This window comes from Ostrea edulis, chromosome 3, assembly GCF_947568905.1.
Source record: "Ostrea edulis chromosome 3, xbOstEdul1.1, whole genome shotgun sequence".
Lineage (NCBI taxonomy): Eukaryota > Metazoa > Mollusca > Bivalvia > Ostreida > Ostreidae > Ostrea > Ostrea edulis.
Window position 1 is genome coordinate 16,914,398 of NC_079166.1, and position 15,993 is coordinate 16,930,390.

The 15,993-nt window shown below is 35.5% G+C and overlaps 1 protein-coding gene across 1 annotated transcript; it reads left to right on the top strand.

Moving 5' to 3' along the window:
* Positions 1-8,723: 8,723 nt before the first annotated feature.
* LOC130046528 (uncharacterized) lies at positions 8,724-15,629 on the top strand. The gene is made up of 3 exons (XM_056160781.1): positions 8,724-8,830; positions 14,306-14,446; positions 15,427-15,629. The coding sequence occupies exons 1-3, from the start codon at positions 8,724-8,726 to the stop codon at positions 15,590-15,592; spliced, it is 414 nt and encodes a 137-aa protein (XP_056016756.1). The 3' UTR covers positions 15,593-15,629.
* Positions 15,630-15,993: the final 364 nt, after the last annotated feature.

Consider the following 15,993-nt stretch of genomic DNA (forward strand, 5'->3'; position numbering starts at 1 on the left):
CGATTGACTATTCGGTCACCTTTTAATTATAATTCAATGCCTTTTCAGTATCCATTCAGTCACATTTCAGTGACTATTCAATTACCTTCTTATTATCACTAAGTTACATTTAGCAAAATTTCAGTTACCGTTCAATGATCATGCAGTCTTATTTGAATTATCTTTCAGTCAATTACAATTTCAATAAGCATTTAACAATTTCGGTGACTTCATTGTATATACAAGATTATTCAGTAGTCTGCCTGATAAAACTTTTGCATTCTAATTAAAAATTATTGTAGATGTTTTAACGATATCCCTACAATATTTTATGGTTTGATATTTAATTCCTGTAATGGTTTGCCTCGTTATAATTAACATTGATAATTCAACATTAATTCATATCTAAACTGTTGTTTTAAATTTTATAATTGCTTATGCTACAATTTCCATCAGATGTAACGTAATTCATGTACGTTGCTTCAGCCGTAATGAAAGGTGAAGAATACATGTTATGAGATCAATCACTGTTCGTTATCTTCACCTTTCATGTTGAGAAATCAGGTTTATATACACACGATGATCATCTCAGTTTTTGTCATTCGTGTACGTGCAGTGTACATAATTAAACATGTACACTTTTCACGTACACATATTTGACATGCAATGCATTTACTGTGTATTGTTTACTGTGTATTGATATCATAACCACTCAAGAATCTGAAATCTGTCGTGTGAAAGATTAAGTCCGGTGTATGAGAACAGTTAAACACCTACACATACATAAGCGCTCTTCCAATATTGCATATTCAGGAGTTTAAACAGTCTCGTTTAAAATCAACATTTTTCAAATCCCATGATCATTGTAATGCTGAAGATATAAAAACAGCGGTCAATCTTGTAATTGTTATATAGGAGACAAACGTAAACTAAATTCTGTTTTATTTAAATCCAATCCTGACCCCTAAACCGTATATATTTCTGCTGCACATATCCAGATGTATTGGATATTCTGATGAACAGGTACCCAGGGATAATCTCAACATCATTTTTTTTTTTTTGATTTTTTTTTTTTGATTGTTCAAATATCTTTTCAATGGTTCAGATTCCAGCCATTAAAGCAAATATATTCTTGTTGCACATTACACAATACACTGGACACCAGTTTTTTAAAAGTTGTTTTTCCTCCCAATTTGCACCCCAAGGTGAAAAGATATTAACCTTATTGCACATTTAAAGGACACCACCAATCATCCCCCAAAAAAGATGATTTAGCTACTGCATAAAATGTACGAAGAGTTCTAGGAACCAGGTTTTTCAATAGAAAAACGTCATTTTCTAACCTCAATCGTCCCCAGGAAAAAAATGAAAATTCTGAAACCTTATTGCACATCGATAGGGCACCATCAATGACCTTCCAAAAGATGATTTGATTACTGTGTAAATTATAAGAGGCGTTCTGGGAACCATGCCAGGAGGTTATAAAACTTTTACCTTACTGATACTCAAACTTAGTCATGTTTGTTTTGAGTACAATTCTAAGCACGCTCAGAAGCATACTCGAACAAACTTCAGCATGTACTCCATTTCAATATAAATGATGTTACACACGTTTTATAGGCCTCACTCATGAGTGCATGATCACGATTTAAATCACAGAGTTTTGAGTTTGAGTATGAACAATTATGAAAATGTGCTTTAAAAAAGTAATACATGTATAACCTCCAGTCCACGATTTTCTAAAACGTCGTTTTTCAAACACCATTTGTGCCCCAAAGGTGAAAATTAAATTTTTGAACCCTTATTGCACATCTATAGGACACCACCAATCATCTTACAAAACATTATTTTTCTTTTGCATGCAAGGTGAAGATAACGAACAGTGATCAATCTCATAACTCCTGCAAGCAATACAACATAGATAGTTGGGCAAACACGGACCCCTGGACACACCAGAGGTGGGATCAGGTGCCTAGGAGGAGTAAGCAGCCCCTGTTGACCGATCACACCCGCCGTGAGCGCCATATCCTGATCAGGTAAACAGATTTATCCGCAGTCAAAATCAATGTGCCAAGAATGGCTTAACAATCGGTATGAAACACGTCAGACAGCATTTGACCCAATGCAAGGTTGTACTGACGAAGTAGATCGTTATAACGACCATAGAATTTGCGAAATGCTGACTTCAATCGAGACTGTTGAAATCCCTGTATCATAAGCTTGTTTGTCAGTAGCTTACCTCGATTTAAAAACCGACTATATGCAGAAGAAGCTCTTGCATATCGAATCAGTTGAGATATATAAACACAATATGCAGGTGATAATGGACTATTGCTACATAAATATGGGAAGTTGACGATCGAGAAACTGAAATCATCCCGTTTGTCATACAGTTGAGTTGACAGTTTGCCGTTAATGTCTACTTTCAATAAAATATCTAAGTATGAAGCAGAAGTGGACGACTCTGTGGTGTCCATTATTTCGAGCTCACGGGGATATATCAAATCGACATATGAATGAAAGCTATCATTGTTAGCAGACAAAACGTCATCGATATATCTAAAAGTCGAATTGAAGGCCACAGCGAGAGATTTTTTCTTCTCACGTAGAAGTTTTTTTTTAATAAATTCTGTTTCATATGAAATAATAAAAAGTCTTTAGTGTAAGATTTCATCAATTTAGTTTTGTCCAGTTCTCTCTCTCTCTCTCTCTCTCTCTCTCTCTCTCTCTCTCTCTCTCTCTCTCTCCTACTAAGTGAGAACGTCTTCACAATGTGTAGAAGAGAATACACATATATATTATTCTAAAACCAAAGTACTATGTTACATATAGATTTTAGGAATACCTATAAAAGTTTATCTAATATTCTCTTTCAAATTACTATAAAAAAAAAAAAGGCGGGGTGAGAGAGAATATTAGTAAGGATATGTCCTCACGCCATTTGTCCTCAATAAGCTAATATTTTGTATCTACATCTTTCAGATGCTGTAGGTTACATTTATGAGGACGTAATTGTGATGACATTTGTTTTGTTCTCATAGTGCAATTTTGTCCTCACAACTTCTGTCCATTATTTGAAATCGCTCTCTCTCTCTCTCTCTCTCTCTCTCTCTCTCACTCTCTCTCTCTCTCTCTCTCTCTCTCTCTCTCTCTCTCTCTCTCTCTCTCTCACATATACGAATGTATTGTGTGGGAACTAAATCAATCCACTGAGTATCAAAGCCATCTGATTGGGCGCCGGGACGAAAATAGATTCTAATGGTAATTTGTCGAGGAAGGTTGAAGGATTGCATTGTTCATTATTTGTTTGTTTCACGTCCCATCTAGAAATTTTGACTCATGTTGGGAAGTTGAAGGCCGAAGAAAAACGTGAAATATTACTTATTGTTATATAAAGAATGTGTTCATAAATGATATGCCCTGGTCAATATATAAGGCTCACGGCGGGTGTGGCTGGTCGACAGGGGATGCTTACTCCTCCTAGGCACCTATCCCACCTCTGGTACATGTATACCCAGGGGTCCGTATTTATCCAACTCTCCATTTTGTATTGCTTATAATTTGACTCCACTTTTTTGGCACACTGTTTTCCCCTATAATAGCTCTAAAACTTCATTGTTATTTCGGATTTCAAACATTTCGATTGAGCATCAATGAAGAGACATTATTTGTCGAAATGCGCATCTGGTACCGTATAAGTTTTACATTATAGGAGTTATGAGATTGATCACTGTTCGTTATCTTCACCTTTCATGTTTATCACCAACATAACTGCAGAATATGCTAATTATTTTCTTTAGCTTACTGAGACAATTGCAACCATATCAAACATGTTCTGAACAAATAGCACCGACTGATATTGTTCCAGGAAATGCAATTACAACTTAACATTTCCCAGACTTTCAACATTAATCTAATTAGCAAAAATGAAAGCCTTTATATTAAGTTAATGACTTACCACTATTCATTTAGTACTACATAGCTGTAATCTTCAACATCGAACAAGAATTTTCTTCGACATCAGGAACTACACCAAAATTTTGTGAGTATCATGAAAAGTGAAGATAACGAACAGTGATCAACCTGATAATGCCCACGAAGAATTCAAAATAAAGAGTTGGGCAAATACCGACCCCTGGTGTCCAGGAGGAGTAAGCATCCCTTGTCGACTGCTCACATACGCCTTGAACTCTGTGTCTTGATATAAAAAAAGATGAATAATGATATCTGACAATTTTATTTTTATCGGAAAACTAGGAAATGGCAGTGCCATTTCCAATACAATGGATAACATGGATTATTGATGGAGAAATTTTACTGCCCCTCCCGTATTTCCTTTCTTTTAGAATGCTATTGCCGATATCATGTTGATAATGGTTAGATCTTCTAAATTGATCAACTGCAGAAAATAATAATTATTTAGAGAATCAATATCTCACTTTTATACCCAGCAAACTAAAATACATCGTAAGTAAGTAAAGAACTGCATGTGATGTTATATTTCTTCAGAATCACAATAAATTCCACCACAATGATTACATGCATGTGTCAATAATGAATCAATTGATGTAACTAGAAGAGAACAAACTTCTTAATGAAATACATGTAAACCAAAACTAAACAATTAGTGAACGAAGAGAAAGGTAGGCTATCTATGGAATCTGAAATATCTATACAATTGTCCCTCACATCAAATGAATAGTTCAAAGTATGTTGCATAATAGTCACCGAAACAGGACAGACTGCTCATTGAAATTTTGCTAAATGGTCACTGACACTTGACTGAATGGTCAATGACACTTGACTAAATAGTCACTGACACTCGACTGAATGGTCACTGATACTTAACTGAATGGTCACTGATACTTGACTGAATGGTCACTGACACTTGACTGAATGGTCACTGACACTTGACTGAGTTGTCACCGACACTTGACTGAATGGTCATTGACACTTGACTGAGTGGTCACCGACACTTGACTGAATGGTCACTGACACTTGACTGAATGGTCATTGACACTTGATTGAATAGTCACCGACACTTGACTGAATAGTCACTGACACGTGACTGAATGGTCACTGATACTTGACTCAATGGTCAATAAAACCTTTCATGTTCGTTAACTAGGTTTATATCTTTTGAAATACCAACTAATTCACTTTTTTCTTTCTTGTTATCACCATATATATTTGTATTACATTAACATTGCATTAACAAGAAAAAAAATCAGATCAAGTGCAGGGATGCAGAAACAAAGGCGATTAGCATATTTTCAATGATAAAAGCTAGGGGAAAAAAGGTTTTCAACAAAATGAGATCAAATGGTATCCGTGAAATAATTCAAACATAACCAAACTGAGAGATATATTCCTATTGAAACTTAATAAGAAATGTGTCTCTCAAAGATGAACAAAGTGAAGATAACGAAAAACGATCAATTTCATAATTCCTCTATAGAATGCAAAATTAAGAGTAGGGCAAACACGGACTCATGGACACACCAGAGGTGAAAAACAGCATGCATTTGATAATAAAATATTGATACACATATATGGGACGTTGACGATTGCGAATCTGAAGTCATCTCGTTTTTCATTCATTTTGTCTTTCACATCTCATTTCCAATAAGATATTTAAATATAAAACAGATTTGGAAGAATCAGTGATATTTTGTCTCGAGTCCACTGGGATATATCAAATCAACATATGAGTTAAAATGATCGTTGTTAATGGATAAAACATCGTTGATATATCTAAATGTCGAGTTGAAGTTCATAGCAAGTCACCGGGAAGGGTTCATTTTCAAGTGGTAAAAATAGGGCTCACGGTGAAGGTGGCTGCTTAACAGGGGTGCTCATTCCTTTCATGCACCTGTTCCCACCTCTGGTGTGTCCAGAGGTCCGTGTTTGTCATTATATCATTTTGTTTTCTTGAGTAAACAAAATATCTTGAAGCTTCTCTCTCTTTGCTTCAATCCAAATGTGTAGATCTCATTCATAGATTATTATTATGCATGGGCATTTAAATTGAATATACCATGTGTGTGTGCTGAGGAATGAATTTCACACATGTTTTTATATCACGCCCTGGAGATCCTTTGTTTGACGTGTGCAACAGGAAATTATCCAACGTTTATGTAAATTCAACACAAAAATAAAGTATCATCAAGCCTAAATTTAGAAAATGCAGTATCTTCATCTGTCCGTGTAGCGATGTTTTATACATTTAGATGTTTTGCACAGATGTGGTTGGGATGTACGAGTATATCTAATCGGTAAGATCTTTTCTCACATTTCTCTTTTAATCCCTCTTATTCAAACAACCTAAATTATTTCCTCTATCTAACATCTTAATGTACTATGGATGTTCAGATTATTAGAATGCATCACCTGTTTCGTATTTTTAGAATGCATTCTCTGAAAGTACATATAAAGGGGGCAGTAAGTCCCACACAACCATACGCCGATACTGAAAGCGAAGAAGGGTAAAACAAACAGAGCAAGAAAACCAAGACACACAAGAAAGGTAGGCACAATTTTCAGGTTCGGCTATTTTCCAAATTATTGTATTTGTGATCCTTTCAGCCAAACTTAAACATTTTTCTCAACATGATATAACTATAAGTTACCTACGTTTTATGTATTTATGATATTTTCCATGATGTTCTGCACATATTTCATCACTAAATGCCTACCTCAAGTGTATCATTCTAAAAACATTCATTTTAAACATCTACATATGTAAATATGTAGTACTACTAGAATATCAATCAAGTTTTTATGTCTGTGAATTTGATTTCATAGACTACTGCATACGGTACACACACACACATATATATATATATATATATATATTATTTGTCGAAATGCGCATCTGGTGCATCAAAATTGGTACCGTATAAGTTTTATATTATGACCCCTTGGTCGAGGCCTCTGCTGGTGGACTGTTAGTCCCCGAGGGTCTCTACAGCCCAGTAGCTAAGTACTTCGTTACTAGCTTGAAAATACGGATGTATATTTAATTGCTATTATAAAATTTAGAAATTCATGTCAAAATTAAGGATTATCTCCCTCATGGATAGCTCTTATCCTTGGACGAATTTGGCTCCACTTTTTTTGGCACGCTGTTTTTGGTTATATTTAGTTCTAAAGCTTCATAGTTATTTCGGATTTCAAACATTTCGGTTGAGCATCACTGAAGAGACATTATTTGTCGAAATGCGCATCTGGTGCATCAAAATTGGTGAAAGTAGACATTAACGGCAAACTGACAACTCAACTGTATGACAAATGGGATGATTTCGGCTTCTTCATCGTCAACTTCCAATATTTATGTAGAAATATTCCATTATCACCTGCATATTGTGTTTATATATCTCAACTGATTCAATATCCAAAAGCTTGTTCTGCGTATAGTCAGTTTTTAAATCGAGGTAAGCTACTGACAATGCAACCTATCATTGGGTCAAATGCTGTTTGGCGTGTTTTATACCGATTGTTAGGCCGGTCTTGGCACATTGTTTTTGACTACGGATGGCTCCGTTTACCTGATCAAGATTTGGGGCTCACGACTGGTGTGACCGGTCAACAGGGAATGTTTACTCCTCCTAGGCACCACATCTGGTGTGTCCAGGGGTCCGTGTTTGCCCAACTATCTGTTTTGTATTGTTTGTTGGAGTTATGAGATTGATCACTGTTCGTTATCTTCACCTTACATAGGAGTTATAAAATTGATCACGGTTCGTTATCTTCACCTTTCGCTGAACTATACCCTGACATATTCTCCGCACATGCGTCAAACTAGAGTGTAACGTTTTTCACTTTCTACTTCAGGTAATAGTTTCAAATGTGTATAAAAGTACTCGGAAAAGGGCACAGTTTTATTTTTTGCAACGAGTAATTACAATTTGACATAGTGAATCTTGATAATGCTTCAATTCAAATTCCCTAGTATAGTAGGGCATAAACAATAATGAATTACATATTGTCATTTTGTACATCAACTTATTCCTACTTATGATTTGGTGGGCTAAACATTTTGACAAGCATAATTATTTTTAAAGATTGACCTACAATCTTTTAGTACATGTACCTAACTAACCTGTGTATGATTCAGGAGATCAACCATGCCATTATTTGTGGTGACTGCCATCATGACATTGACTCTGACGATTGAGGCTATGGAGACTCCGGTCAAATCTGTATCACCGTACGGAAAATACAACCTAAAATATAGGGGCTTTATAGAAACTCCGAAAAATTTCAAATTGGAAGTTGGTTCAGAGCAGCAGTCGGTAAAACTCAAGCAAGTATTAATCATGCGTTCATATTTAGATTATCAATGAATTAAAACCGCAGAGTTTCTTTGACATGCACTGCAATAGTTTATACATTCTCTTTCTCTCTTTCATGGTTATCTGCTTCTATTAATCATATAATTTGTTTGTTGTTGTCGTTCTCGTTGTTTTGATCTTGTTGTTTTCGTCATTTTGTCGTCGTCGTTATTGTAATAATCTGACATCATGTGTATGCTTTTTCCAATAGTGTGATTTTAATTAATCATTATCATTTGTTGTTTTTGTTGTCGTTATTATTATCATTATTAATATAATTATCATCATTATCGTTATCATCATCAATATTATTATCACTACTATAATTATCATCATCATCATCCTCATCTGACACTACTTCTGTAGTATTTATTATTATTATTATTTGACACTATATATGTAGTATTTCCAATGGGAACCCTTTTCATTAATTTTAGTCACAAAATCGAATATGCACTGACAAAATATCCGGCAGTGGAAGAATCCCTGAAGAGCATTTCTATAAAATGCAACTTGGCGTAAGTACTGACATAAACGTTTCATCATACTTTCATGAACTATTGAACCAATGTAAACCAAAAGTCACAAATAGCATAACTATGAAGAAGATGAAGTTTTTTAGAATGCATTATGTATTACCTGAATATGGTATTTATGACTCCCAACTGATTCGATATGCAAGAGCTTGATTTGTGTATGATCAGTTTTAGCTCACTGTAGCCGAAGGCTCAAGTGTGCTTTTCCAATCACATTTTGTCTCTTGTCTGTTTCTTCGTCTGCCTCTCTATCTATCATTTCGGTAAGCTTTCACAAAACTTAGTACAATGTATATTTGGGTGAGGAGCGTTGGATATTTTCAATTCCTACAAACTATTTGTAGAATTGTCAGTGCAGATTCCTGATGAATAAGATTTGTATAGTAACAGTTTTACCTCACTGTGCTGACCGATTCGTCTGATAGTCGTTTTGCTTCTGTTCATGAAACATTGCACCATTCCTAACCAAACGTCACAAAATGCATAACTGTGTGAAGGAGATGAAAATGTATTAAAGGAAAGAACTGTATCACTTTCTAAAGACATATCAATAAGATATATAAAATATAGAATTGATGTTTGAGCATGCATGTTCTAGTTCAATGATCTTACGCAAAGAAAGATTGCTCAAACATCAATTCTATATTTTATATATCTTATTGATATGTCTTTAGAAAGTGATACAGTTCTTTCCTTTAATACATTTTCATCTCCTTCACATAGTTATGCATTTTGTTAGGAATGGTGCAATGTTTCATGAACAGAAGCAAAACGACTATCAGATGTTATCTATGAGTATTATTAAAGTTTTAAGTTTCGTCAAGTCAAGATCTCTTGACGCAGGATGAGAACACAAAATGGTTTGAAGAATTGCATTGTGGGATGTATAGAAAAATAGTCTCACCAAGAATAACCGTTTGTTTTACGTCCCTTCAAGAATGTTTAATCCTGAGAAGGCACCAGTGGTTGATGAAGTACCACATATTTAGATTTAGTTTAGCGCTAAGTGTCGCATCATTGAGGGTTCCTTGACACACCAACGCTAGTCGCGACACGGGACCGGTCATACCTCAAAGCCCCGTGATTCTCACTTTTAAGTGCCGAGTGCATAGTGATATACATGTATATAAAAAATCTTTTAAAATTTTAGACTATCACAAGTAAAAATGAAAAAATCAGAGTTCGAAGTGACATGTAGCATTACAGTGTATATTGGACAATAATTCTAAAAAAAAAAATTACAGTTGGGACTCATCGTTATACCTCAGGATATATGGGGTCATCTTCAAAAATCTCCTTCTCAAGAACCACAACTGCATGAACAAGTGAGGATAGCGAACAGTGATCAATCTTATAACTTCTATAAAGAAAATAAAGTGATTACATGTAACGCGAGGGGCGAGAAGTGTGAGCAGGTATCTAGAAGCAGTAAGTATCCCCTGCTCACTGGTTACATCCGCATTGAGCCCTATATCTTGATCATGTAAATGGAGTAATCCGTGGTTAAAATAATTATGTAATGAACGGCCTAACAATTGGTATGAAACATTTCAGAAGGCATAATAACCGAGTGATAGCTTATATATGCAAATTAGATCATAATCAAAATATAGGGTTTACGATTTAGATACCTTATTTCTCCTCTGGTATTTCCAAAGTCCGTATTTGTCATTCTTTATACTCGCACTTTCTAAAGAAAGTTATGGTATATTGTTGTTAACCTGGTCCGTATTTCTGTCGCACTTTCTTCTTCTTCAAACTCTTCTTTTATTTTAAGCAGTAACGAATTAATATGTAATATGATAGGTGGTGTCCTGTACATGTACAATGAGATTTAAGAATTTTCACCGTTATCCTGGGGGCAAAATAGGGGTCAAAACTCGATGGTTTTATTTTCTTTTGAAATGGTCCCCAGAGCAACTCCTACATACTTAGATATTTTATTGAAAGTAGACATTAACGGCAAACTGACAACTCAACTGTATGACAAACGGGATGATGTCAGCTTCTCCATCGTCAACTTCCCATATTTGTGTAGCAATATTCCATTATCACCTGCATATGGTGTTTATATATCTCAACTGATTCAATATCCAAGAGCTTGTTCTTGGTATAGTCAGTTTTTAAATCGAGGTAAGCTACTGACAAACAAGTTGATGGTACAGGGATTTCAACAGTCTCGATTGAAGTCAGCATTTCGCAAATTTTATGGTCGTTATAACGATCTAGTTCGTCATTACAACCTCGCATTGGGTCAAATGCTGTCTGACGTGTTTCATACCGATTGTTAATCCGTTCTTGGCACACGGATTTTGACTGCGTTTACCTGATCAGGATATAGGGCTCACGGCGGCTGTGACCGGTCAACAGGGGATGCTTACTCCTCCTAGGCACCTGATCCCACCTCTGGTGTGTCCAGGGGTCCGTGTCTGCCCAACTATCTATTTTGTATTGCTTATAGGAGTTATGAGATTGATCACTGTTCGTTATCTTCACCTTGCATGCAAAAGAAAAATCGTGCTTTCTAAGTTGATTGGTGGTGTCCTGTAGATGTGCAATAAGGGTTCAAAAATTTAATTTTCACCTTTGGGACACAAATGGGGTTTGAAAAACGACGTTTTAGAAAATCGTGGACTGGAGGTTATACATGTATTACTTTTTTAAAGCACATTTTCATAATTGTTCGTACTCAAACTCAAAACTCTGTGATTTAAATCGTGATCATGCACTCATGAGTGAGGACTATAAAACGTGTATAAAATCATTTATATTGAAATGGAGTACATGCTGAAGTTTGTTCGAGTATGTTTCTGAGCGTGCTTAGAGATGTACTCAAAACAAACATGGCTAAGTTTAACTATCAGTAAGGTAAAAGTTTTATAACCTCCTGGCATGGTTCCCAGAACGCCTCTTATAATTTACACAGTAATCAAATCATCTTTTGGAAGGTCATTGATGGTGCCTTATCAATGTGCAATAAGGTTTCAGAATTTTCATTTTTTTTTCCCTGGGGCGGATTGAGGTTAGAAAATGACGTTTTTCTATTGAAAAACCTGGTTCCTAGAACTCTTCGTACATTTTATGCAGTAGCTAAATCATCTTTTTTGGGGATGATTGGTGGTGTCCTTTAAATGTACAATAAGGTTAATATCTTTTCACCTTGGGGTGCAAATTGGGAGGAAAAACAACTTTTAAAAAACTGGTGTCCAGTGTATTGTGTAATGTGCAACAAGAATATATTTGCTTTAATGGCTGGAATCTGAACCATTGAAAAGATATTTGAACAATCAAAAAAGAAAAAAATATGATTTTGAGATTATCCCTGGGTACCTGTTCATCAGAATATTCAATGCATCTGGATATGAGCAGCAGAAATATATACGGTTTAGGGGTCAGGACTGGATTTAAATAAAACAGAATTTAGTTTACGTTTTTCTCTTATATAACAATTACAAGATTGACCGCTGTTTGGTATCTTCATCATTACAATGATCATGAGATTTGAAAAATGTTGATTTTAAACGAGACTGTTTAAACTCCTGAATATGCAATATTGGAAGAGCGCTTATGTATGTGTAGGTGTTAAACTGTTCTCATACACCGGACTTAATCTTTCACACGACAGATTGCAGATTCTCGAGTGGTTATGATATCAATACACAGTAAATGCATTACATGTCAAATATGTGTACGTGAAAAGTGTACATGCTGTAATTATGTACACTGCACATACACGAATGAAGAAAACTGAGATGAGCATCGTGTGTACATAAACCCGATTTCTCAACATGAAAGGTGAAGATAGCGAACATTGATTAATCCCATAACATGTATTTAATTTACTGAAATATCATCTATAAACATTTATCAATAAAAGTTATCTCATGAAATATTATCAATAGATACTGAAAACATTCAAATATATTTATATTACAAATCGCATTTTCCTCTATGAACCAACCAATTTCAGCGCGCGACAGAATCCGTTCATATTGACTATGAACGGATTATGAACTAGCTTAAAACACGCGACTGAGAGAGCGTAAGGATTTGAAAAAAATAGAAAATCTGTCACAAAGATATCGCAAGTCACATCTTTGGATTACGATTGTAAACTTACGTGGATTATCATCCCAATCTTGCGGTCTCCTACCTCCAAAATACAGTGTACCTTGCAATGTTGATAAAAGGCAGGGTGAGACGAAATGTGACGTTATGACTATGTGTTGACGTACGTCACAATAACTACTGTGACAGAGGCTAGGAGTTCGTTTTATGCAACAAAATAGAAGCAATGTAAACAAACGGTGTTTTAGTAAATGAATATAAATATAAGAAATGAACATCACTTTTAAGGTGTTCATGGTCAATATGAACAGATTTGGATTTGAGGCAAATTCTCTGTGAATCGCTAGCGCGATTCACAGAATTTGCCTCAAATCCAAATCCGTTCATACTGACCATGAACAGCTCAAAAGTGATGTTCATTTCTTAAATGAAGAGAATTGAAGTAACATAGAGATAATTTGGCAATTCTTTATGTGAAGATAATACAAGCATAATTCTGAATAGTGTGGGAAAATTCTCGCAAGTTCACAATATCAGAAAAAATAAATTTCGTAGCATTAGTAATCACAATGTAGCACAGTGGTCATATTCGGGAGATATAGTGTATATTTCAATATATGGACAACAGACTTTGGACTACTTGGTATTAACAATGATCCTACAAATATGACTTAGGACATGAGAAGTTTATCAATTCTGTTAGTTTCCGGTTAAAATGGAACACTGATAAATATTTGAAACTATGTCTCGACGCAAGTGTAAAGGAAAAATATGTTCAGAGATATTCTAAAATGTGAAAATACAGAAATATCAATGCTGGATCAAATATAGAAAACACATTTTTCGTTTTAAATATTTGTTTATTCATTAATTTGTTCCATCTAACATTTCTTCCCTAACCGTTCAAAGTTTATACTCTTATTGTTAATTTTCCTATTCAGCGATAGTTATTGTATGTAAAGAAAGCACGGTCGTTCATATACCATATAGCGGGTTTTTACCAAAAATTTGGCGATTTGTTGACTGAAAGGTATGCTATCAATTTTAGCGGAATCAATTTTGGGGAAGAAGGAAAAGTTATCTCTCTTGCAAAAACTAAAGTGTTATTGAGTGCATATTTGGTGAGTGAATTTTGAGGAAAAGTTATATCTAATCGCTAAAGTAAGCCAAATGCATCGCCCCGCGGAAAAAAACCGCTATATTGCATAAGGCACTTGATCCCCCCCCCCCCCCCCTCTGGTGTGCCCAGCGGTCCGTATCTGCCCTACTCCTAATTCTGTCTTATTTCTAGGTGTACATGTAGCAGTCCTGTTATAAAATAATTATGAGATTGATTTACAGTCCATTGTATTCACTTTGTTATCAATAGCATGCTTTTATATGACACAGGTACGTCAATGACATCGGCCTTGAAGAAACATGTCCGACCGAGCTTCAACGGGCCACCCAGGTATACATTAATGGAGAAGAATGCGCCGTGGTTAGGCCTGGATACCAGTGTGTCACATTCGCAGTTTGCCAACAGCTAAAGTAAATAACACACTCTCTCTCTCTCTCTCTCTCTCTCTCTCTCTCTCTCTCTCTCTCTCTCTCTCTCTCTCTCTGCGTTTTACCTATATAAAACTGCATTACGTTTATTCGGTCATTTAGTTAAGGCAGTACTCACCAACGGTTCTGTAATGTGGGATGTTTGAAAGAAACTGACTGGATCGGGAATCGAACTCGAAACCCCTGTATTACTTGAATTATCAGGTGTTCTAACCTCCAGACCTGTATCCACAGTCCGTATAGCCTCAAATACTACATTCCTCCCTCCTTTCGTTTGTCTTTGTCTTCGAAGACACACAACCCAGATTCTTTTCGCCTCCAGCAGGACAACTTGTATTGTAGGGGTTGTCAACAACAACTGTCGTATATATAAGAAAGGAGAAAAGTTTTGGTTGAACCCGGGACCCCTGCATTACTAGTCAGGTGCTCTAATCACTGAGCTATCCAGGCTGATATCCACGGTCCGTATAGTCCTAACTACTACAGAAACAAAAGACTTTGAACAATGTGTGGTAGGAATTGTGTGAAAGATGATATATACTCATTTATTTATTTTCCTTTATATAAAAGTGATAGGCCGGCCTATTTCCGTGATACTGCTAAAACTAATACAAATGTTGTAGTCTATCAAATAAAGCAACATTTCTGTGGCTTATGTCAATTGAGGATCATGAAAGGTGAAGACGACGAACAGGGATCATATGTTGTTACCTAAGCTTGGGTTAAATTATAATCAACATCTTCAAAATAAGAAATAATAAACAGTGTAAGATGTAAAATGTACTATATCTATATCTATCTATCTATATATATATATATATATAATCATTTCTTGATTGACTTTCCGCGGATTTCTGCCTATTTGTATGTACTAAAGAGCTCAGAATTCTACGTATGAATGAATTGTATAAAATTGAATACCAATACGTTGATACCGTTTTATACCCTGATTTGTATTGTAGGCTGCCCTGTTCCGGGTCAGGATCTAGTGAGTGCTTATATGATGGATTCCGATACTTTCGTGCCTGGGTCTACTGTAAAAGTTGTGGTTTCAAGTTAGTCAAACTGAAGTTGCCTCAATGCTGTTCATGTAGAAAATTCCAAGTCTGCGAGATTCCACAGAATTAATTTTCATCAAAGTTTCAATAAATTCTAGCATACCGTACACTGTATTTTTTATCAGTAACCATGACTAAGAAGTTATCTCCAGTCGTGAGTTATAGCGACCATACAATTTGCGATTTTAAACGAGATTGTTGAAACCCCTGTACTTTCAACTTGTTTGTCAGTCGTCTGCTTCGATTTTTCATTCAGCATATTTTTTATTTCATCTTCAGAGTACTTTTGCGTGGAATCAGAGTGGTGTTTAATAAGTAATTTTTTGGATGACTGATCACTAGATACGAATATTTCCTGTTTCTTTTTTTGGCGAAGAAGCATTTGTCTATATCAAAAAGTCTAGTCTTTAATTATCATCAGGATTGATCGTGTAAGGTGTTGAAAAATGATGCTAGAGTTCCTCATTGACA